Below are 24,851 nucleotides of genomic sequence, written 5' to 3'. Positions count from 1 at the left end.
GCAGAGCTTTCTCTCCCCTGGGCCCTCACAACGACCTCTGTGGTGGCAGGTGGAAGCTCAGGAAGGTGAATTTAGTGGTCTCCTGGCACAGTAAGTGGTACTGGAGCCAGGACTCAAACCTGTGTCCTGTCAGGGAAGAGCGGCTGGCCCTGTCTTATTCCCCCTGGGCTCCCTGGCACCCCAACACCAGATGCAGCTCTGTACCTCTCGTTTGGAGGGAGGGTTGCCATGGAGAACACCTGGCAGTGGAGGGAGGGGGAGGGGTGAGCCCAACCACGAAGGGTGCCATTTCCCAGGTTCTGATGGAGGTGGAGTGGGAGCTTTCTCTTTCTTCAGCCCCTCACCCTGAGGTGCTGTTTCCATAGAAACAAAAGGCCCTTTGTCTTGTCCCTTCCTGCTGCCTTCCGTGAGTCTCTCAGCATCCAGTTCCCCTGCTTGGACCACTTGGACAGTTGCTGCCACTGAGTGTTTGCACATAGCGCCCAGGAGCCCACCAAGCAAACCCGACTGTGCCCTGCGGAAACCCCTCTCCCAAGCACCCGGCCCCCCGAGAGAGAGGGAGAGAGGAGAGCGAACTCGAGAGTCACATAAAGTCAGAAGGTGCAAGGGGTGCCCAATGAGATCACCCTGTTCCTCTCCAAGCTTCAGAAGAAGCAGCGGCCTCGTCCAGCACTGCCTCTGCCCACCTGAGTGGGCACCCAGTACCCGAGGGCCTGAAATTCAAGTCCTCAAGGAGACCTTTCTCTCCCTGCTGTTTTCCTCCCTCAAAGGCAGGGCAAGGAGCAGGAACTCCTCTCCCCAAGGGCCTTTTCTAGTGGCCTCCAGCTGAGTGGCCTTAGTGCTTCCTCCGGGTCACTAGGACTCTGTGTGCCAGAGGGTCAGGCTCCTGCCAGCACAGAGGCCCCCAAGGCTGGCACTACTAACCCTAGTGCTGTCACCTGGGAGGAAATGACTTTGCTGCTGCCTGAGGACCCCGTCATCCAGAGAAAGGCTCCCCATCCCGCAGCGAAGGTTCAGACCATCATCAGAACAGGCATCCAGGGGTCTCAGCTCCCGGTACCTTGCTCCTCACTACATGGACACACCCTTCTGCCTCCCCAGGCTGTTTCCTGGTTGAGAAAAAGAGGGCTGAGCCATGAGAGATTCCGAGGTCCCTTCACGCTCCGATTCTGACTCTGGCCTTTCTGTCTCTGCTGCCTTCTTGTCAAGGGAGAGCCTAGGCTGATGACAGGGTGGGCGAAAGAGAGAGAAATAGAAAAGCTAAGCGCTGACAGCCTGTAAAATTGCTTGATAAGAAGTATATAGCTGTCAAACAGCATGCAAATTTTTGCAAACCCGAGCGCGGTCTTCCTGAGAGCTTTCAGAAATCCCTTCCTTTAGGTCTGGGATCCAGCGAGCTGCTGGGCTGCCTGGCGGTTTGAAGGCTCACGGCCCCCTCTACTGGCAGAAGCCAAGCGCCTTTTCCTGCTGGTTTCTCTCTGGGCTGAGACCTCAGCACCTGGGCAGAGCATCCGTCCAGTAGCTTGAGACAGGCCGTCTGGGGCAGAGATCTCAACCTCCGGAACAGAGGTCACTGGAGAGTCTTGTTAAAATGCAGCGGGGAGTCTGTGCCACTGGGCTGTGCTCAAGGATGTGCATTTTAAACAAGTGCCCCAGTGTTTTCCATGTAGGGGTCCCTGAAGCCACAGATTACTGTGACACTCAGACAAGGCCCTGCCCTCAGGGCTGGTAGGAGGGTCCAGGTAATGTCTTGAAGCCCCACCCAGCTCCCCCAGGGAAATCACTGAGAAATGGCCAACACTCTGAATGCGGTGAGGAGAAGGAAGAAAGGCACAGGCTTTCGAGCCCCTGGCCTGTGCTGGGTACGCACGGTGCTAAGTGCTTCCACACGGAACTCTCAGCCACCCTGCCTGATGGCATCATTTCACAGACAAGAGGTGAGCCCCTGTGTCCCTGGTCACACAGTGAGAAAAGGGCAGCACAGTCTCCTGCCGGCCGCCCCCCCGCCCGCCCCCGGGGCCTTGCGCAAAGCACTGTGGCTGTCCCTGAAAGGCAGGGTTGGCCCCGTTTCCCTACATTTTTATGGACCGACTCTCCCCTTGGTGTCCTACCAGCAGAGAGGGTGAGGAGAGTGGTCACTGCCTTCCAAGGTCCTCTGGGCCCATGCTGTTTTTCCCTGGATTCTTTGAGGTGACTCCAGTGGCAGTCACCTTTCTAGAACTCTCCTGGGTTCCCCCGATTTGTGCTTGGACAAGACACCGTGGCCACTAATGTGGTCTGGCTTCCAGTGATGTGGCTGCTGTGCTCCTGGACTTTAGGCTTGCCTGTGACATCCGTTGGGGCTGGAGGTCCCAGATCTCTCTCTCCTGCAAATCTGGGTCCCTATCCAGGACGGAAAGTTGGGGATGTGCTCCTGGGGTTCAGAGCTCCATAAGGGACCTGTGAGCCCCCAGTTGCAGGGTAAGTCTACTCAAGATCTGTCTTAGTCAAGGCAGTCATTGTCGCTCCTGAGGAGTGTGGGTCAGGCCCCACAGCTGGTGTCTGGAGGCTGCGGTCTGGTGTGATAAGCCTGAACACCGTTTCCAGCTGGGGTCCCAGTCACATAGCATAGGTGAGGGGAGCCGAGCGAGCCTCCTTCAAGGGACTGATCCCACTCGGCTCTAGAGAAGAGGCAGGCGTGCTTGTTCTTGTTGACAGATGTCACATCCCCCTACCATCCTGGTTTCTCTTGGGGCTTATGTTACAGCTGGGTGAGTGAGGTGAGCGAGGGCACATATGTCACCCAATCAACATCTATTGATGCTGCGATGCTGCTATTGTTGCTAGGGTTGGTGCACACCCTTGCGTAGCTTGCCACTGCCTGCCGGCTCATTTTATCCAACAAACGTGTGTGTGTGTGTGTGTGTGTGTGTCTGCAAAGTCGGCCCTGTGCCAGGCACTGTTCTCAGTCCCTGGTACAGCAGTGAACAAAACAAGCAGAGCCCTTGCCCCTGCGGAGTAAATACCATCCTGCAGAGTGAGAGTGGCGAGGGCAATGACCCTTTTCTAAAGGTGATCAGGAGGCCTCTTGGACCCAGGGGCATCTGAGCAGAGCCTCGAATGACCGGAGAGAGTGGACATCCAGGGAGGATTCTTCCAAGAAAGGGGAATGTGAAGCCCTGTAGGTCTTTGGCCGGGAATGTAAGTGTCCCCACCTACCTCTCTCCTCACCAGGCCTTGTCCCTTCTCGGGCCGTTACTCTGTGCTGTCTCCTCCCGCTTCCCACCCTACTTTAGTCTCACTCCCGTGTGTCTCCCCGTCGCAGTTTGCTTTTCCCTCATAAGCCTCCTCTGGACACCCATGCCACACATACTTCATAAAAAAAAAATTTTTGGCTGTTCATGGATGCTTCCCTATTAATCCAAGCGGATCTGCCTCGCCTCAGCTTTGCCAAACATCCGCACGTGGTGGGCGCCCCATCCGTGTGCACCGAACGAACGAGGAAACACAAAGAATGTTCCTTCAAACCATTTCTCGGCTTTCATCCAGCCCTACCAAACAAGTAGTGCGAGTCGGCATTGCAGCCTTCCCCGGGAAGGAGCGGGGCCGTGCGCGGCGTGGGGACCAGGCTCCCCTGGCGACCCGGCCGCAGCACCCAGGGTTTCTTTCACTTACCTGCCTCCTGCCTCCAAAACGCTGTTGCCTCCGGGGAGAAACTTGGTGTCTGCTCAGCTGGCCAAGCAAATAAGACGAGTCACTAAGGGGAGGAAGTAGGGATGGTCATGTCCATTGCAGCAGTGAGGGGACTGTGGGACAGCACAATGTGATCACTTCAGCACTGCTCCAGGGGCAGCCACAGCACTGTCATGGAAGATGACCGAGCTCCCTGACTGTCGGAGCCCTCTGTAAGGGGCATGCATGGTCTAACCTCTAACCTCAGCCTCCAAGGAGCTCAGCTGGACCCAGAAAGTCCCAAGGCGCGGTTAATGAATGGAGCAGGACAGTTAGGGGGGAAGGGGCCCCACTGGGGCCTGTCCTCATGTCTCTAGCTAATGGCTCAGGAGAAGAGGCAGCCACCACCTTAATTAAATTCACAGCTGAAGTGATATGAGAAGGTGGTGTGAGCATCAAGAACGGGCAGGAAATAACTCGGCAGCTTCCACCTGGGAGAAAGGCAGCCAGGGCGCCAGGAGGTTGTGGATCCAATGGCTGACACCTCGCAGGCAGGCCAGGAGTGTCAGCGTCTGCCTCGCGGCTCGCCCCTTCACACGATAAGCCCCAGAGCAGGAATCCAGCCAAAGGAGCCACCGGCCTCTGCTAGGGATTGATTGTAAAGGGAGAGGAAATGGATGGAAAGGGCCCGGGAAGAGAACTGTGCGTCTCTGGCCTGAGGGAACACAGTGTTCTCTCCCCCGTCTTTCTTCTAAATGAAATGTGTTCCCTCCGTCCTCGACGGTAACACCACCTCTCTAAGCCTGTGGTCCCTGCCGTGCTGCCTGGCTCTCGGTCAGCCTACGGACCTTACCGAGGCACAAGTTTCTCCTCTTCCAACCTAGGCAGCCTGCATGGCAGAGGAAGCCGTGAGTGGATTTGGAAGACCAGGTTCTGATGCGGACTGGCTCCAGGAGCTGGTGGCCCCGCTGTCCTCAGCTGTAACACAGGGCTGATGATACCTACTCAGAGTGAGGCCACCCGTGAGGATGACTGTGGTTGTGCTTTTGTAGACTGTGAGGCTGCATATGGTGTTAGCTACAGGTGAACTGCCTCTTGGCAAGACTTTTAAGTCGTTAACTGCAGTTGTTGCTTTAGAGTCTAGATCCCTCCCCACACCCCGCTGAGGTCAGGGGAGGGCAGATCCCTCGATGTCCCAACTAGTGCCCGTCTTGCTGAGGCTGCCAGGACAGGAGGACCTTGCCTTTTGCTTGCCTGGGTGGCCTACTGACCTGTTTCCAGATCAGCAGGCGTGGGCAGTGCACATGAGGGGCCGGAGGCAAGTCCACTGAGCACTTCACTTACGTCATTCCCTGCCTGTGTCCTTTGTCTCTGCAGGTAAAACAAGTCCCAGTCCTGCCAAGAACAGCAATTGTGTGATTTCCTGAGCTGCGGGCCAGCGGTGGGCAGGACCTGTGGATGACCCACTGTCATGTCTTGTGGAGAACACAGGTCAAACTCTATACTAGTTTGCACATCGGATCCCTACTGGCCTCCTGCCCAGCAGCCTCCATCCTGGCCTCAGGGCCCCTGAATCTGGGATGTGAGGGTCTACAGCATCTCAAGACAATCACACGCCTCCACAAGACCGTCGGTGGCCGGGCAGGGGTCACTCCTTGTTTACGTGAAGTGGAAGCTTGACTAGCGTCCGCTCTCCTTCATGCCTGACTCCCTCCCTCCACTGGCCAGCCTTGCCCTGCAGGGCCCCTGAGGGGGTGAGCCCGTATCTTTATACCTTAATGTGATAGGGTCTCCAGGGCAGCCCCACCCCCCCGCCTTCTCCTTCCTCGGGCTTCCTGGTGCTTCTGGTCCCCCCAACAGGTTTGATGGAATAAAAGGGAAGAGGACAAGGCTCTGAGCCAAGGATGCAGTCTTGCTCTAGCCTCAAAACTCAAGGTGGAAGATGCTAGGAGAGCTGGAACGCTGGCTACGGTGGCCTTCCTGGCCCTCCCTGCCGGCTCTTGCGCTAGACACTGACTGGAATGAGGGGAAGATGTCCCACTGGGAGCCAGAGCCAGGGGCAGAATTGGATGCTGCCATTTCCAGAGCCCTCGTGCTGAGGTCTGCTTTCCCTCGCTCTGCGCTGTCTTCGCCCTGACGGGTCCCAGCCCCCTTGGCTGTTGCCTGCTGCAAGCCAGTATGGGGGTTCTTCTAGTGCCTTTACCTGGGGCCGCTCCCCCCACTTAATGTGCCTTGATTTGCACCTCAAGACAGGGTGAGAGAGCTTGGCCAAGAGGTAGTTCAGGTGGTGTGGGGGGCTGGCCCTGTGGACAGGAGTGTTTGCCCTTCCTCCCACCCCTGAGGTGACCCTCAGTCCCCGTCACCAGCCAAGACTTGTGCCCCTTCTGTAGTTATGCTTCAGCCAAGGACCAGCCTTAGCCCCCTGCCAAAAGTCAGGCTGTGTTTGGGGCCCTCATCTCCCCCCACGCCCCAAAGAGCCCAATTGCCATGAGGCCGGGCCCAGAGACCAGCCTAAAATCACACACTGCCCCTACCCCACTTGTGTGACTGAGGTGTCTAAGGAGACAGATAGTGAATGCGCATGGCAGAAACTGCCAGACCGCAGGCTCCTCGGGCAGGACCCCTCAGGCAGCCTCACTGCCGAACCAAACTCTCTTCCTTGTGTTTTTCCTTTTGCAAAACCCCACGGCACCAGCTGCGCCTGGGGAAGGGGCCCAGATGTCTGTGAGGTGGCTGGCGCGAGAGGCCAGCAGGGGGCCTGGCTGTGCTGAGGAGAGCCAGGTGTCCTTTGAGGAGCAGGAAGTGGGACAACACAGCGCAGTCATTAGAGAAGAACCTCAAGGGTGGGGGAGGGGGAACCTGGTCCCCAGGGCCCCTCTGATCATCTTGAGGTTCACTTCTAAGGTGTCGGGGGGGGCATGGCATGGCAAGGGCCCTAACACGCCCCCTCTGCCCCCAGCTTCTGTGCAGATTAAACATTTCCTGGGAGGTGCCTCCTCTGCACCAAGGCCTGGCAATGTGGCATGTGCTTGTTCCGGAGGGGTAGGGAGGGGAAGTGGCTATGGGGTTGTTACACCTCAGTTGGAAGCGGTCACCTTGACAGTGTGGGACACAAGGTGGGTAAATTACAGTGGGGGAAAGGTCACCATCAATGGAGGGAGTGGGCACCTCTGAGGATGAGGGAAGAGGTGGGGGAGGGACCAGCTCCTAAGCATTTCTGTGAGGGATTCTCACTTTGTGCCTCCCCTGGGAGAGAAATGGGCCTCGGTCCCCCTCCTCCTCTCGCATCCCGAAGCGGGCCCAGTTTTCTCCCTGCCCTGGCGTGTAGGAGGATTCTGGATGGAAGTCGCAAGTCACTGCAGCCTTGGACCAGGCCTTCCTTCCTGCCCCAGTTCCTCCATGTGCAAGATGGGATTAGTCTCACTTCCTTCATAGAAATAAAGCGGATGGGAGACCATATGCTGAAGGGGAAGCAAAGCAGTGGAATGGGGAAAGTGCTGGCCTGCGAGGCTGCTACCCCTGCAGTCTGTTTCCTCCCCTTCCAGAGGTTGGGACAAGATGGCCTCCGACCGCCACCCGCCACCAGCCCTGAGAAGCTCGCAAAGAGATGGCAGTCCAGAGATTGCTGTGGATCTGCAAGTCCTAAAATGTGGGCCTGATGTTTGCTCGTCTGCCTGAGCTCCAGCCCTCTCCGTCCCGCCTCTTTGCTTCTCAGTTTTCAGTACGTCTGCCCTCTGTTCCAGCACCTGCACACACTTCACGACACAGTCTCATCAAATCTCGAGGGTACATCTGGCCTTCCCAGTTGGACGGCAAGTTCAAGGGTGGATCATGCCCTTGGTTCCTCTGCAGAAGCTTGCACAAGCTGGTAGCCTCGGGAGGGCCCTGCCCCCACCCCACCACCACCAGCAAGCTGCCCACTTTCTGAGTCCAGCTTCTGCAGGCTGAGCATCAGCAATTGGCACAGATGCTTGGGGAAGCCGACCTCACCTGGTGGCTTAACCCCCAGGGCTGCTGGCGCAGGAAGCACAGGACTCCTGCGAGGGGCCGGGAGGCTTTCCCTCGAGATTTGGCAAAACTCTCCACTTTCTTTTGTCAGCCTTCTGTCCTCAGGATGGTTAGTCCTATCCTTGATCCCTCAAGGGTGCTTTTAGAGAGCCTCTGCTAACACCACGGCCCTCTGCCTGTATAGAACCCTATAGAAAGTCTACAGGAAAAGGTGGCCTTGAGCTGTGGAGGAAATGGGCCAGGGAGGGGAGTGAGACTTTTTTTTTCTTTTTACTATGTTGCTTTTATCTTAACTTACTGAGCGCCTACTATATGCCAGTCACCGTTCTAGATGCTTTAGTCACCTGCAGGTTTCAAACTAAGAAAAACTTAGGAAAGAGCCCTTACCAAAATTAACAAAAAGTTGTCATATATGTGGGGACCAAGCCTCACAAAGTTGTATAAAGAACAGCGCAGGTCGTATCGTCCCCACCGTTCAGACGAGGAGGTACAGGTCTCTGCCAGAATTCCACATCATATAAGATGCAAGTCTCGCTATGGGGTTTCTAGTGACACTTTGGAGCCACAAAATTCTCTGTCAGGGGAGGGGCCATCCACATTGCAGGATGTTAGCAGCACCTCTGGCCTCTACCTATCAAATATCAGTATCTCCTCTCCGGATGAGACAACCAAAAATGTCTCCAGACAGTGTCAAATGTCCCTGGGGGGAGGGGGGTGGTCAAATCGCCCCAGTGGAGGAGGACAGCTCTCTCTTTTGCAGCCCTGGCACTGCAAAGGGTACTTTGATGTGCATACCCCACCCCCGCAAAACAGCGCCTTGTCCCAGAGGGGTTGACGGACTGGCCAAAGATTGTGCTTTCTGTGACTGACATGATAGCATCTTCCATCTTTATTCTAGTTCCCTTGTTAGCTCTGCACGGCTTTATACTCCCTGGAACAGGTGTGTTTATGTGCACACACCTGCCTTACTCCACTCAGCTTCCTGCCACACCTCCTCCCAATCTGTTCTCCTTCCTTCAGTCTCAGTTAAGTCCTGCACAGAAAGCACTACTGGACATACCCGTGTGTGCCCAGCAGTGTTCCCACCTCGGAAGGCAGCCAGGGCTGACAGCAGAGCCTTCCATGCTCCTCGAGTCAGGCCAGGTGGGAGTTGCTAGCCAGAGTATCACAACCACACTCTGAACATCGACCAAGCCCCCTCAGCAGCTAATTAGCCCTGCCGTGCACCATAGATACAGTTTATCATCTGGCTGTGCACCACAGCCAACCTCCCTGCCTAGAAGACTCAGCGGCTGTCACCGTGATCGGCTGTGCTGCTGTTTCAGTGGCAGGAGCTTCGATGCAGAACAGGCACCCCAGGCTCTGCGAGCTGAGCCAGCCCAAGGTTGAGAGAGTGTGCGAGGCAGCAGGTGCAGACGCGAGAGCAGCCTCAGGCTGAGTGATCGCTGAGGCGCCCCAAAGGCCCGAAGAAGTTAGGTAGGCCTGGACCTCCCGCCCCTCCCGGCAAACCTCCGCGCTCCCGGCTAGGAACGGGGGAAAGCCACGCTTCTGGATGCCCTCTCTGGCAGCACATGCTGCCGCCTGGCATAATAAGTAGCCCATTCTATCCCTGGGGTTCCTGAGCCTGAAGACCTGTGTCTGGTTAACACGTATCTGTTAAATGATTAAAAACCTGACAGTCACTTGATAGAATAAGCCAGGCTAATCAATGCGGGCAGTGTCGGAGTCTCCAGAATTGACAAGGACACTTTCAGTCTTGTTCCTGACGTCTGAGACATGTACCTAGAAGCCACACAGAATTCTGGTCTTTGCTATTTCATTTCTTAAAGACTGAGTTTATCCAAAGTCCTCCCCGATCGAATCTCTTCCTCTGGGAAAGCTCCTTTCAGCATTATGTCCTCAGCGGACAGTCTTCATCTCCCCATCGTTTGCAGACCGGGTGGGCTCAGGTCTCCAGCCCTCTCTGGCTGCACAGGGACGACCCTGTCTGCACACTTCCTTTCAAAAGGCTGTCACAAAAGCAGGGGAAGTGAGGAAATTTGTCCAGAGTCACCCAACAAGTTGTGGGAAAGGCTAGATAGAATCTGGTTATCCAGACCCTCCTAGAGCATTGTCATGGGACAGCCAGCCGGAGACAACTTTTCATCAGGAAAGTGGCTAGAAGTTAGGCATTGTCTGCAGCCTCTATAAAGCAGCCCCAGGAACAGATGCCCACATTGTAGGAGACGAGCTAGGACGCGCCATGGAAGGCAGCAAGTGCGTGGGAAGCCTGGAAGAGGAAAAGAGGAAAGGGCAAGAACAGGCTGAATGCCCGCAGCGGCCACAGTCCTCAGGGCACGAGCAAGGGGAAAAGCCATCCTGCGCTAAGAGCCAAGCACTGCGCCTCGTGATTCTCATCCCCCGCCTGCAGCTTGGACTGTCTGCCTCGGCTCCTCCTGGAAGGTCTTGGAAATGGGGCGATTGGACAAGGAAAGGCACTTTATCGCAGTGCTCTTCGTTTGTTCATTCGCTTGACGTTTACTGTGCACCAGGCCGGGGGAGGCGTGGTGAGCGAGGGAGGGCTTGGCAGGTGGAGTTAGGATGGTGTGGGGTCATGCCGCCTGCTACGATCTCAGCGGAGGCGAGGGGCGGTGAGAGGACAGTCTCAGAACGGGCAGGCTGTGGGGAGTAAGGCACGTAGCACAGAGGCTGACACATCGGGGGGCTCAGCAGCTCGCAGTGCTTCTGGGGGTGAGTTACGTCGGGTGCTTGACCAGTCCGCTCTTGGAGCATTCTCTCCCGGCTTCTCTCCTTTGCTCCCTCTCTGGGTACTTGCCACTTTCCTGTCGCATAGTCGGCATACAGGGCTAAATGTCCGTCCACCCAGAGGAAGCTTCAAGGCCCAGGTCTTGAAAGAAGGTGGAGAAAACCAGCTGAGGTGCCATGTGTGCGCTGCTCCACCTGGCACGATGCAGCCCGCGTTGTCCTCCTGCACGCCCATCCCCACCTCGACTCCGTAGGCTTGTTGGTTCCGGGAGCGAAAGAGGACCACAGTTTTATCTGGTTGTGCAAGAGTCCCACAACTGTTCTTGACATATAGTTTTGGGAAAAATGAACAATTTTAGCTTGTTTGCAGAATCCTTTGTATACAAAAAAAAAAAAAAAGGTTAAACTTAAAACAAAAAAAACGGTACATCCAGAAATCCTGCCAACCTTCGCCAAGCCTCTGGACTTCCCAAACCAGTCCCTGACCCTTCAGGCAGGTTCCAGCTGGACTGGGAAGAGATCCCGGCTGTTTTCTTAGGGAGGCGCCGGAGGCTGAAGCCACCATGGTGAAATGCTGACATCTTGTGGCCAGATGGTGGCACATTTCCCTTCTCTTCCTGGTCAGAGCAGTTAAGAAGATGGCAGAAGCCAGGTTTTGGCAAACTTTTTCTGTAAAGGGCTCGATAGTAAATATTCTAGGCTTTGCACACATGAAGTGTCTGTCACAACTATTGCTGCTGTAGCACTAAACCACTACGGCATGTGAGTGGTTGTGACCGTGTTCCAGTGAAACCGTGGACCCTGAAATATGAATTTCAATACAATTTGCATATGTCACAAAACACGAGTTTAATTTTTCAACCACTTAAAAATGTAAACATTATCGTTGGCTCACGGGCTGTACAAAAACAGACAGTGGCTGCATTTGGCCTGTGAGGGCTCATTTGCCAAACCTTGGCCCGGGACACCTTTCCTCCAGGTTCTCAACACTAACCTCCAACTGTCACACCTGGGATCCTTGCTTTGTCCTTGTGCTGTCAAGAAGAATCCCTTAGCCCTCCTCCCCGCAACCAGATGGCTGTCACTAAACCCTCTTCTTAACAGAAATTCTGGAGTTTGCCTTGGTTTTCACCCATTTCATAAGTTTACATAAGTATCCATCACGTGTCCAGCCCTGTGCTGAGGGCCACAAAAGAACCTCGGGTTTTAACCAACACATATGTAATATTTACTTTTATATATTTACTCATTTGTTCAAACAAACATTGAGCACTTACCATGCCCCAGGCTCTGTAATAAGACAGCCCTGGTCTCTGCCCTCAAGACATACATAACCTGATCAGGAAGATGGACCCAGGGAGTCAGTGCTATGAAGAAGAAGCAGAGAGGGTGTGGACACCCAGAGGAGGCATTAAATTCAAGCAGGAGGTAGAGGTGAGGGAAGGCTTCCTGAGCTGACACCTGAAGAATGAATGGGGGAGGGGAGAATGAGGCAAGGCTTTCCAGGGAAAGGTCCAGAATCTTGAAAGAACTCTTTCGGGAGAATTATAAGCATCAAAGACATAATGAAGATTCAGACGTAGTATCTGCCCACGAGGCCTCCCACCCAGTCTGTTGGGCGAGACAGGCTATCACAAGCTGTTGCAAGGTCGTGGAGAGAGATTTAAAGTTTTCTCACTAGTCTGTAGGATTGGTCATCAGTGAGTCTCAAGAGGGTAAGTTCTGAAGGCTATACATCATCCCCATGGCCAGGCTGCGGAGGGATGGGAGGGGGTGTCTGACTCTACACGGTACTGAAGAGATCTAGCGGGGACAAGAGATGCCAGCCTGCCTTCTCTGCTCCAGAAGCCCCTTAGAGAAGGAGGGGCTCGAACTGAGCTTTGAAGAAAGTGTAGACACAGGCACGAGGGAAGGAAGAAGGGGCATCCTGGGTGACAGAAACTGCATGTGTGAACTCACTGAGGAAACAGTGGATGTGGCCCAGGCGAGGGGCCACCAGGAAGTCCTCCTGAGGGTCCCCTGGGAGGGCAACTGTCCTTCACTGTGTGGATCTCACAACAACGCCACCGGACAGGTGGTATTTTTCTCAGCTCCACCGATTGAAAACCGTGACCTTGGACAGTTACTTAACCTCTCTCTCCCTTAGTTTCCTCATCTGTATCTATCTCATAAGGTTATGACGATTAAATAAGTGAATACATATACAATTCTTAGAACTGTGCCTGGCACTAGGGCCAGCTTCAGGGGCATGCAACCTGCATGGTGCCATGGGACCCTGTTCTCAGAAGGCAAAGGGGCCCACATTCGGTTTAATGCTCTGCTGTTGCTGTCTTGAAATTCTTAAAAATTTTGGAAGAAGGAACCTCATGCTTTCCTTTCACGTGGACACAAATTATGTAGCTGGTTCTGCTTGGCATAGTATGTGTTTCAAAACTTTAGGTTTTATCATTATCTTAGAGTCTAGAATAAAAAAATCTGATTCAATATATTCATTTTAGAAATGAGGAAACTGAAGCTCAGACTGTTTACGTGACCTGAATGAGGTCATCCAGCAAGCAGACTGCAAAGGATGGCTGGAGATAGAGAGATGAAAATATGCAATTTAGAGGTGATGGCAGGATGATGACCCAGCTCCCCATCCTCACCCCCGTGACCCCAGAAGGCAACATAAGAAGAGAAGAATTAACATGCTCCCTTGAAGGAGCTTAGAGAAAGAGGTGGTATTAAAAAGTACATGAACAGTTGTAGAGGTAAGAGGGAAGCTGGCTATTTTGGGAAGCTAAGAGTAGATTCTCAGAGTAAAACGTAGAGGTGAAGCCATGGAAACAGGACTGAGATCTTGGCCAGCACAGGGTCAGAGACGCACTCAAAGAAATGAATTTCAGTAGAGAGTTAGGGCTAGAAGCCAGGTTTAGAGAATGAGGGAGCATCATGGGTCATTATTTAAAAAGCTAAAACAAAAAAGGAAATAGAAGGAAAGGGGGAAGGAAAGAAAGAAGGGATTTATTTAGATGGGAGTGGGAGAGCTAAATCCCAATTAAGAAGTGGAGGAAGGACCATCAAAGGCAGTAATTTAGCCAGGAGGAGGTGCACTCTGGTCATGGAGTCCGTAGGGAAAACAGCATGGGTTGAGCTCAAAGAGGCTACATTCATGGGGAGGCTGCCTGTCTCCCCAGAGGCATTGTGGAGTCTTTAGGACACACATCTCAGAGGGCAACACAGCAGCATGGAGAAGCATTTACTCTGGAGGCTGGCTGCCTGGGTTCAACTGCAAGGTTATTACCTGCAGTGACCTGGGACAAATTAGTCAGCCCTTCAGTGCCGCAGTTTCCCTATTTGGAAAATGGGGATAACCACATTTATCCTGAAGATTAACTGCCAGGATCCACGTAAAGCCCTCAGCACGGCATCTGACACAAAGCAAGTGTTCACGAAAGGGTTGCTATTATTTATAGCCCCCTCTCCTGGTTCTCTCATGAACTCCTGTGGTTCTAGCATTGGCCAGCACACAGGAGGGATCAGCGTTTGCTGCTTCAGGAGGAGCTTTTCAGGAAGTGCGGTCATAAGAAATGAGAGGTGATTTAGAAGTGGCATGGCATCTGTCACAAGGGCTTTGTTGCACAATAAATACTACCAGACATGTAATAAATGCTCACGATCATGTCCTCTGTAATCGGCACCCTCTAGAAAGTTCCCCTCCCCCACTGCTCTTGGCCTTGACTGTGGCCACACCCACTATCCAAGTGAGCAGGATCAGTTGTCAGCTGTCCCTTGTCTTTTGGATTAAGTTCCTTTGCGGGGATCTTCCTATGGTTATAAGTTTGGAGAATTGAAGAATGCTTTACGAGTACTTCTGAATGTCTCATAGCAATGAGAGGTCAGTGCAAAGGGTGGAGGGAGTTCTCCTGTGCCACAGAAATCAGAGCTGGAGCAGCCCCAGCTGGCAATGTCACCTCGAGCTGTGGGTCATTGCAGAATTGTTCACAGAAATTCCTGTTTCACTGGATTTTATCCAGACCAACGCAATGTATTCAGGGATCACAGAACACTCTCTCAAGGGAAAAAAGGAAGGCCTGTTGCTTGGAATGGCTTAGAGTACTTTTGGTAGCCATCCAAGGCAGCTATCAGTCATTAAACCTGCCTTCCCCTCAGCAAAAATCCAGCTTCATAGAATACCACATATAGAGCTCTAAGAATAGTATAGAGCTCAAGAACTTATTGCACTTGGTTTGCATAAAGTTATGTGGGGCTTGATGAGTCTTTTTACTCTCAAAGCTGGGCGGGTTGGAACAAACAAACAAAAAATATTTTCCCCACATAGCATGCAGAGAAGAGACTAGAAAAGGAATATAGGAGAGTACCCTAGTCAGTCTCTGACCCAGACTGACTTTTCTGGGCATGCATTGACTCCACAGCCACCAAATCATGCCAGTAAGCCCTAGAAGAGAAAGCACAGCTGACCACCCTCTTATTCATTGAGAAAGTGAGGACAGGTTCCACCCAAAGCTGCAGTTCTGATCAATGAGAGCTCTCAGAGTGCAGACAAGACCCTAAACCACACCCCACTGTTTGTTGGAAGAAATCCATGTGTGGGTCTATTCATAAAGAGTCTGGGAAGATATTCTCCTTAACCGCAGTTGGCTCTAGTAGTGGGATTGTGGGGAGCTTTAAAACTTTCTGTATTGTCTGGACATCTTTACTCAGTGTTACTTTTTTTTTTTCCCCCGAGTTTTTTAAGAGTTTGAGCAGAAACCGATGACATATGCCAGGGAACGAGAAACAAGATCTCAAATGCTCCCTACTCAATGTTACTTTTATGATCAGGGGAAAACAAACAAACAAACAAACAAAAAACAGCAATCTTATTGGGAAAATTTCCTGTTCTCAAGTGAGCAAACACGATAGGGTTTCCAGCTTCCTGCTTTCTCCTGGGCAGGGAACTACAGCGAGGTGAAGTGGACAGATTGCTGAAGGCCCTCAAAGACAAAGATTATAGGAAGAAACGTTAGCCCTAGATAATCCTATCCTGCTCTCTGGCCCCAGAAGGCAAATGTGACTGGTCACCATATATCATCAGTCTCTTGCCTAGCTAACCACAATTCATCTTTTACTTCTATTTGTAGATGTCACTTCTGGGAAGACATCCCTGTCCCACCAACATTGAGTTCCCGGTCCCTCCCATGTACTTCCAAGCCACCTGCACTGTGACTATCTGTTTACCTGTTGGTCACTCACACTAGACAGAGGTCCCTCAAGACAGAGGTGTTTTATTCATCTGTGTAGCCTTTGTACCTTAGGAAAGTTCTGTCAGTCTCAATAAATATTTCTATGTGTTACATATCTTATGTACCATTGAACTGGCTCTGACTCTTGGCAACTCTGTGAATGACTCGTGTCCATGACGTCCTGTTCGGCTCCTGTAGATTAATGCCTATGGCTTCTTTTATGAAGTCAATCCATTTCATATTTGGTCTTCCTCTTTTCCTGTTGCTCTCTATTTTCCCCAGCATTATTGTCTTATCCAAAGAACCCTGCCTTTTCATGATGTGCCCAAAGTAGAACAGTTTGTCATTTTTGCCTCCAGTGATGTTTCATTTGCTGAATAATTATTTATTTGAGGACTTTTTATAATCAGAGCAATTTAAGCAATACAAAGATGAAAAAGAAACCATTTATTTTCAAGGAAGTTACAATTGAGTTGGGGACAGATGTGTCCTACAATTAACTATAGAACAAACCACTATTTTAAGGGTTAAAATAGAGGTACAACCAACCAACTATGAAGATAAGGAAGGTTTTGGACCCTGATCATTTCTCATTATGTTTTCTGGTTCAGAATCCCACACAGAAATGTTAGTGTTGGGTAGGGCAAGGGTCTCAAGGACAGGCTCTCATGGTCTGGGCAGTTCTTAATAAATGCTGTTCTTGCTAAATGTTAAAATGTAGCACAGAATTTTACAGATGCAGCTATAAACAGGATGAGCTTGACAAGGAACTCAACAAGATAAATGTAGCCAACTGCAAGGAGAAATCAATATGTAACTAACCAAATAGTATATATAAGAAATGGCGAAGCTTCCCTTGAAGGAGATAGAGTTTTGGATGTGAATCCCCATCTCCTTTACTTGTGGCAAGTGAATAAACCTACCTGATGAAGACCATATCTTGTTCTTGAATGGAACACCCCAGGTGGTGAGCCTCTTCAGTCTGGTAACACTAGTATGGGTTATGTGCATGTGGTTATGAGGATTCGGGTTCTTAGGATCTTTATTAGAATTTAAGTCATGATTTTCTACTGTCAGTTGCCCCAGGAATACCTATCACTCAATCTTAATTGATGTTTGTGAAATGCTTTGTCTTCCTCTGCTGAAAGGCTATAAGTATTGAGCATTATTACTGTTACAGTGGTTGTTTTATTATTAAAGCAGTGCCAACAAGGTTACACAGCAGCTTGGATCAGGAAGCGAAACAGGGTGGTGATCCCACTGAAGCTACAGGGGACAGGGATTTGGGATGGTAAAATGTTAATTACACAGGATGGAATGCAGGCTAGAGTCCAGCACTGTGCTCCTAGAGATCATTTCAGTCCCAGAGGCTGGGGCTGGCACTCTGGCAGTGGGTCCTAAGCATCCTGCCTTCCCCTGTCTGGGATGTTAGATTCACTTCACTGAAAGCTGCCACAGAGAAAGACGCAATGGCCATCAGCAGGAGCGCAGGTCTTGCTCGGCATCGAGGGTGGCTTTGGGAGCTTTCCAGGAGCCAAAGGGCTGTTCCCTTTGCATGCAATCAATTATTTATTTCTAAAGTGACTTATTTTTCACCTCTCTTTAGACTCCTTTCTCCTTGTTTCCAGCTCTTGAAGATTGCTGTAGGGGTTGAGGAGGTAGGCTTGACACACAAAGATGGTAGAAATGTCCATTCGTAAAGCTGAAAAAATGAACATACCGATAGGTGGACTTCTGTCAGGAAGCACCAAGATTATTTTAGGGTGGGAAAGATGCAGTGGAGACAATGATAACCTCTCCATAGCTTTAGCCCCAAACAATGTCACCACTTGAAACTGATTGAGAAACTTGAGTTCTGAATGAAATGTTTTTAATATGTTGGATTGGCTAACAGTACGATTCTGGAGAAGGCATTAAAAAAAGGAGAGGCACTCAAAACAGAAAAGACTCTGGAGTCAGATAGACCTAGGACCGAATGCCAGGTCCACTAACTCTGTCTGGGTGACCTTGGGCAAGTTTCCCAACCTCTCTGGTGCCTTAGTTTCCTACCTATAAAATTTAGAGAATGTAAAATTCACAGGTTTAACCAGATAATCCTTGTAAAGAACTCAGCACAGTAGTTGCCACAAAATGGGCACGCAATAAGTGGTTGTCATTATTACCGACAACTACAGGTCAAAAGACCAGCCATCCAAACTCTTTAGCAAACAATTAACTGTAGCACAGCTAATTCAGATTTGACTGATGCGCCTGTTTGTCCAATTAAGTACTAGGAAAGAACTCAGTGGAGTCAAACCAATGGCATTGGGTCTTGTTGTTGGAAGGCATTCTTGCTGTTCCACCAATAGTTTGAACATTTGACTAAGGAGTGACATCCTGACAGTCCAATGACGCACAACCAGCCAACACTCAGCACTTCGGAGGCGATAAATCAAGGAGCCGGCACGTATACATCCCGTTATTAGAATGTACTGGATGGAGAGAGGAGCTTAGGGGATACAACGCGAGGACGAGAAATTAATGAGCTAAAAAAAGAAAATAGACGATGGTTACGCCAGGCGAGCTCGGCCGCCATCATGTTCTAGTTTCCCCTTCGCCTACCTCGGTCCGCGACCGAGGAAGCGGCCTCTGGGATGCTGAGGGGGTGTGTCCCCGAATGATTGGCGCAGGCAGTTCAGCCAATCCTAGCTCGTCAAACGGGAAGCACTTGACCAATGAGGGGCGACACCAGCGGGGAGAAATTGGAGGGGCGGAGCAGCAGCTTGACAAGCACAAAAGCCAGCCAGTGAGAACTGGAGGCACCCTCCCTGCGGCCAATGGAGTGGGGCTGTGGGCGGGCCCACGAGTGTTTGTGTTGTGGTTTTGGGGGAGGGAGGCGGAGGGGAAAGTTTGTTTATTTTGTTTTTAGTTTCTGGGGTCCCCGTGTTCCTAGGAGGTGAAGCGGGAGGGACTGACCCGCGAGCCCTTCAGTTCCCCTACTACGTCGCCTCCGTAGCCTGCGGAGAAGCGGGGACCGCGCGCATCGCAGCGCAGCGCATCGCCTCACAGTGGAACGCCGCGCACTCGGATCCCGCGCGGCTCGGCGGTGAGTGAGGACCGACGGCCACTGCCTCCCTTCCCCTCCCCCGCGCACCGCCAGTCAGAACGGGGCGCCGGGTGGGCGAGGACGCCCGCGGGAGCGCGCGGTACGGGCCGGCCTGTCAAGCTGAGGCGCAGAGTGTGCGTGTCCTCGCGAGTGAGCGCGCGCGGCGGGGAGAGGGCCGGGAGGGGCGTGAGCGCGCGCGGGGCCCGGAGGGGCGGTGGCGTTGAGCGCGTGCTCCGTGGGGGCGGGCGTCTGGTGGGTTTGACCCCGGGCCGGGTAGAGACGCGGGCGACGTCTGGCGCGCGGGGAAGGGGCGCCGGGGATGGCAGGGCCGGGACGGGCGGGCGGGCGCGCGCGGCTCTGGGCGTCACGCGCCTGCAGGTGTGAGCTGGGGGAGGGCTTCCGGGTGGGCTGGCCGAGTCAGGTTCGCTTCTCGTAGCTGGGGGGCCTCGGCAGGGAGGGGTCCCCGTCGCGGCGGAGAGCCGAGGCCCGCGGGGCGCATGGCAGAGGGAGGCGTCAGGCCCCGAAGCCTCCCGGTTTCTGCCTGTGTGCAGGACCTGCGTGACGGAGTGAATGCGTTTCTCTGCTTAACCTGGGCCCACACCCCCTCACCCCTCATCGCAATGCCCTGCGTGTGTGGCGGTCTTCGAGAGGCTGCTCAGACTTTCCACGGGGAAACGAGAGGCAGGGGCAGTAACATTGGACGAAACGGCCCGAGGAGTGTTTTCTGCCTTCGCCTGGTCCGGCGCCCTTTAGTTTCAAACTATCGGGGTTATTAGTGGGCTAAATACAGTGTAGTGACTGTCGACACTTGGTAACGGTAGCCTCTTGTCAGGCGCCTTAAGGAGCAGACCGTGCTCAGGTCTTTGGGCACAGGGTACCAGTCTGGGTTTTTTCAGTCTCCTTGCTTTCTCATGTATCTTTCGGCTTTTAAAATGCTTTTTAGCATTGGTGCTAGAGAATGAGCGAGGGGTAAGGCGAATTTCATGTCGGTCATTTGTAGTACAGTATAAGCAAAATTACACAACAAATTTGGCAGAGGTATTTCTCCATAGTCAGTAAGTAGAACGTCGTTAGTTGCGCTCCCCACCCCACCACCAGTTAAGCATACAGAAATAAGGTGTGCCTCTTAGCATTTTGTGAAAGTTTAGCAATTGAGACTATTTCCTTCATCGTTGTGAGGAATATCAATAGGACGATAGTTTCCTATTGATTTGGAGAAGCATCAGTGATCTTGGCGTTGAAACTATATTATTCTCTGGTAGTGTTATGTAAATGGCTCTAAAAAGCAACTTTTAGCACAGTCTTGCACCTTTGCAGTTTGTAGTATTTCTGTAGGTAGGTCGTGGCGGGGATATGATCAGTAGTAGTAGGTCCCTGTACTAACGGAAGTAGCCGCAACGCAAATTAGACTGGTTTGTCCCACTTGGGACGCACCGATAGTAATAACGATGCCTTTATGTTTTCTTAGTTCTTGACTATTTTTAAGTGTTTGTCTCAAACATCATTATTTGAGCAGAATAGTGTATGGTAGGACTTGCGAAGAACTTCCCAAGCCACTTTTCTAAGGTAGCAGATATATGTCATGCACTTGAAACAAAATAATTTTTCTCATTCAAAAGGAAGCGCTTAAAAATATTTTAAATCAGAACAATAACATTTGATTAAATCGTAGTAACCTATTTATGGCGTGCTTCCCGTATGCCAACCTCTTTATATATTTTTTCTAATCCTTACCTCAAGCTTGTGGGGTAGATATTGTTACTGTTTTATGGATGAGAAAAAGAGCCTCCAAGAACCACACAGCTATGAAGTTCAAGGGCATTGATTTAGTCTCAAGTCTGTCTGGTTTCAAAGCCTGTGCTTGTTCCATTTTGCCTCCAAAATTATCCAGAGGAAGAAATCCAGAAAGGGCACTGAGAGGTAGAGAGGAATAATAAAGGGAAATGCCACTGATGATTAGGTTAACCATACCTAACTTAAGAATTTAATGCTAAACTCATTCTTAGTTTTTAAAAATTTAAGAACTTTTTTTTTTTTTTTTTACCAAAGTACATCTGTACTTTGTTTTCATAAATAAAATGCATTTAATTCAGAGGTCAGGGCTTTCAGAACCCTTTGTGCAGATCTCCGCTTCACTACCCTGCTATTGTGAATAATCATGTGCGCTCTTCCAGGGACCAGGAACTTTTGTATCTAGCACAGTGCTTGGCACATAACAGTAAATATTAGTTGACTAAGGAGTGGAATTAAAATGTAATAACTTCGGGTTCATTTTAGCAGTTTTAGTTTAATGGGACAATAAAAAAGTGAATAATCCATGGGCAAAACCTATATTCTAGAAGAATACTTAAATGGTCTTGGAAGTCTGGCTCTGGCAGTTTGCTAAATCTCCCAGTTCTATTTCTCTGCTTGAGCTGCTGTATCGTTCTGTTCTTCCGTTCACCTCCAGAGTTCTAAAAGAGGAGGCTGTACTGACTGCTTCCCTTTGCTACTCAGTCATCCTTTGAACCTTTGCAGCCGGGCTCCCAACCTCACCTCTCACTGAGGCTTTCCCCAAGGATGCCAATTACCTCATGGTTAAATTTCCCAGAGCACCTTTTTGTCTCCCTTAAGGAGTCAGTCCTTTTGACTACTCCCACCCCCTTCAAACATCCTTTATTTTAAAAATAATATACAGTAACATTGACTTTTAGTGTGTATACAGTTCTGTGAATGTACAGAATGTATCTAACACATGTACAGATTCATGTAGCTACCACCATACTTAGGATTCAGAACAGTTCCATCACTCTCAGGAGACTCCTTCATGCTATATTCCATTTGATACACCTTTCTCCTGACTTCTGTCCCAAAGATGAATGAACACTAAGGATCAGGCTCAAGCTCCTTTTGTCGTCATTGTTTTCATTTTCTCTTTTTCTACTCCTTGAAAATGTTATTTACTTTCGATACTGACAGTTTCTCTCACCTCTCTGCTAACTCGCATGTCCATGCCTCGCCTCTCTTCCATACCCCAGACAACATCCGTACCTGCTGGAATTCTTCACCACTCCTTAATACTCAGTGTGTTCAAAGTTATGCCTAACTTTGCCTCCCAAACTAGCTCTTCCATCGGATTTTTCTGTATTTTTTAGCGGTGCCATCCTTTTCACAAATTTGCAACCCTGGAACACTTATAATAAACTCTTTATTCCCAAATTTGGTATCTTGCTACTCAGCTACAAATACTGGCTCCTGCCCCTTTGCTGCTAAGCCGGCTTCTGGTTCAGTAGGCTAAGCAGAGCACTTAGAACCCCATCAGGATCAGACAGCTTTCCCTGGTCAAAACCCCTCATGGCTTCCTACTGTACTCAAATTGTTGGAAATATTTTTTATCCTATGAGGCTCTGTAAGATCTGGCCTCCACCTGTCTCTCTAACCTTCTCTCATCTCTTTAATGGCCCACCCTCCTTTTTGACCTTCTAACTCTACTTGGTCTTTTAATTCTTTGGACTACCCAAGCCTTTTCCAGCCTCAAGGTTTTTGTACCTATCACTCTCCTGACTTGGGCTGTTCTTCCCCTGCTTCCTCCTTGTCTTCACCCACCTGACTTCAGGGCTTATATTAAATTTTCACTTCCTCAGAGAAACTTTCTTTTATGACCTCGTCTCACTACCGGCATCTACCCTCAGGCTTCTCAGAGCTCTGTTCTTTTTTCATAGCTCTCATCCTGGTTTGTGATTCAGGACCATGTCTGTTTTGTTCCCCATGTCTCCAGAGCCTAGCAGAGCATCAGACATATGGCAAACTCCTGGTAAATATTTGTTGGCTGTGTCGTGAGTCAGGCTTATTTTATTTTATTATTTCTTGCTATTTTGTAGTTTCTGTTAGCTTTGCTGTCTACCTCCTACCTTCTCAGGGGTTTGATCCCACTATTGTAGGTCTTACTACAGAGATTGGAAATTGCCGAAGAGAACACCAATCCTGTCTCCTAAATGGTGCCTCTGCCCGGGAGCCCTTACCACTGACTCAGGCAAGATCTAACCTAACCGGTGGCCGAGCTTGCCAAGTCCGCTGAGCGGTGCACCTTGGCTATCCAGGTCGGGGTCAGCGGATGCAGCTGTTATTCTTCCCTCACCTCACCCTCCTCTTGATTTCTTCCTCCTCTCTCCACCCAGTGTGGGGCTTCTGAAGACCTTGTATACTTTTCCTGCTGAGCCTGCTTACCCTTTGACATTTACCAGCCTTTTGACACTGACAACTGCCTCTAGAGTCTTGACTCTACAGATTGCCCCCACACTAATCTTCCTGAAACAGTGCTTTGTTTATGTTTCCTGCTCCCTCTCCTAATCTCCCCTAGGCACTTAAGTTTGAAAGCCTTCAATGGTGTTTCATTGCCTAAAGGGTTTAAACTCTTTAGCTTGTTATTTAAAGCTCTTTGGAGTAGAACTGTCCAGTAGAAATAGAATGCAGGCCACAAATATGAGCCACATATGTAATTTTAACTTTTCTAGTAGCCACATTAGAAAAACAAAGAAAGGGTGATAATGATTTTCATAACATTTTATTTACTTCGCTATATCCAAAATAATATTATATAAACACGTAATCAGTAAAAAAAAATTGAGATGCTTTACATTCTTTTTTCATGTTAAGTCTTTGAAATCTGGAGTGTATTTTTTCACTTAATACATCTCAATTCAGACTAACCACATGTCAAGTGCCCATTAGCCACATGTGGCTGATGGCTGCCATGTTGGACAGCACAGCTCTAAACCACATCCTCAACATAGTTGAAGGGCTATCCGTGGGTGATTCCAGTCACTGGCCTTTTGATAACTCTATTCCTCTAACCTAGAACCAGCTCCTTTTCCAAATATGCTAACCTTCCTTGCTGAGAAACCCAGGGGATCCCAAGACTATCCCTAAACTTCAGTTTCCAACATCTCTGAACCCTTTTAACATTAATTTTTGGTGTCATTGTTTTTTCATGTAGCAATTACTTATAATATTTAACAGTTTGTTTTATATAAATCGGGTAATGTTAAAATATTTAACAACCAATAAGACATGATGGCTGACCAATGGAAAGAGATGCCTGACAAAATAGAACTGATGGCATCTGTACTCGGTCTCTGTGTTCCCCTCTGTGTGCACCTGCTGAATTATAGCTCTCATTGTCTTGGGTGTGTATTATTGGCTTCCCACATAAGATTATGAGTTCTTTAAAGGCAAGTTTTTGTATTACTCATCTTTGCATCCCTAAGACAGCTCCCAACCTGGTCCGTAGTAGGCAGACTATAAATATTTTAAATAAATGAACAAACGCTATCTTGCATATATGACATTTTTCTGGATTGTCTTCATAGGAACATTTCCTATGAATAGAGATTTGCTTTTAAAAAAATAACTATGTTGAGATATTATTATGGATTTTCAGGCTAGGTCAAAAATGAGGTTTGGCTTTAATTTAATGAGACTTATTTTCTTTTGTGGTTTGTAAACTGTCTCTGAAAGCAGCTTCAGAGGAAGAGCTCCTTGGAATGACTGTACTCTTCAGCAGATTACTGAAAGGCACTGAACTAGGAGTTAAAAGCCCTGGGTTGGTTTTTATTACAGACATTTGCTTGAGTACCTACTGTGTTCCAAACACAGGAATGATTGAGTATTCAAGTACTATAATGGTATGAAAAAAATGCCCCTTTAACAGAGATAAAATGATTAATTATTCCTAAGGAGTTAATGCCTTTCTGCCTCCTCATACTTTACTCATTTCTAGTATGGACTACACTTTATTGTGTTTCTAGATCTGTCTCTCTTACTAGATTGTGAGTTTCTTAAGAGCAAGACTGTGTTGCATTCATCTCTGCATCCCCTGCCATATTGTAGGCACTCAAATGTTTGAATAAATAACCTCAAATAAATCCTTAGCTTTGCAGAATCTCTTTTCTTTTGTAAGTAGGGAATTCTCTGCCTGAGAATTGTTGAAACTGCAGCAAGAATAATCCTCTAAAAGATATTTGTTCCATAAACAAGAATAAATCTGATCATATTTCTTCCCTACTTTAAACTTTTAACGAGTCCCAGAACCCTGCCATCCCACCTCTGGAATATAAGCTTCATGAGAATAAGTACCTGGTCTGTCTTGTTCACTGAGT

At 49.9% G+C, this 24,851-nt stretch overlaps 2 protein-coding genes across 5 annotated transcripts in view; both read left to right on the top strand.

Moving 5' to 3' along the window:
- FAM83F (family with sequence similarity 83 member F) overlaps positions 1-5,419 on the top strand; it is a 28,652-nt gene extending 23,233 nt beyond the window's left edge. Inside the window, exon 5 of the mRNA XM_039863404.1 lies at positions 5,029-5,419. Coding sequence (XP_039719338.1) covers positions 5,029-5,078 — 50 coding nt within the window. The 3' untranslated portion in view covers positions 5,079-5,419. The remainder of the gene's footprint in view (positions 1-5,028) is intronic.
- A 13,104-nt stretch (positions 5,420-18,523) lies between these two features.
- The window catches only part of TNRC6B (trinucleotide repeat containing adaptor 6B), a 204,143-nt gene continuing 197,815 nt past the window's right edge, over positions 18,524-24,851 (top strand). For 3 of the 4 annotated variants that reach the window (XM_039863399.1, XM_039863400.1, XM_039863396.1), the window contains exon 1: positions 18,524-18,714. The gene's annotated coding sequence lies outside the window, so the exon portion shown is untranslated. The other variant, XM_039863397.1, reaches the window with a different exon arrangement.

The sequence above is a fragment of the Pteropus medius genome, unplaced genomic scaffold (genome assembly GCF_902729225.1).
Source record: "Pteropus medius unplaced genomic scaffold, Ma_sr-lr_union100, whole genome shotgun sequence".
In the NCBI taxonomy this organism is placed as follows: Eukaryota; Metazoa; Chordata; class Mammalia; order Chiroptera; family Pteropodidae; genus Pteropus; species Pteropus medius.
Note: the sequence above shows the minus strand (reverse complement) of the source record. Positions and strands in the feature narration are given on the sequence as shown.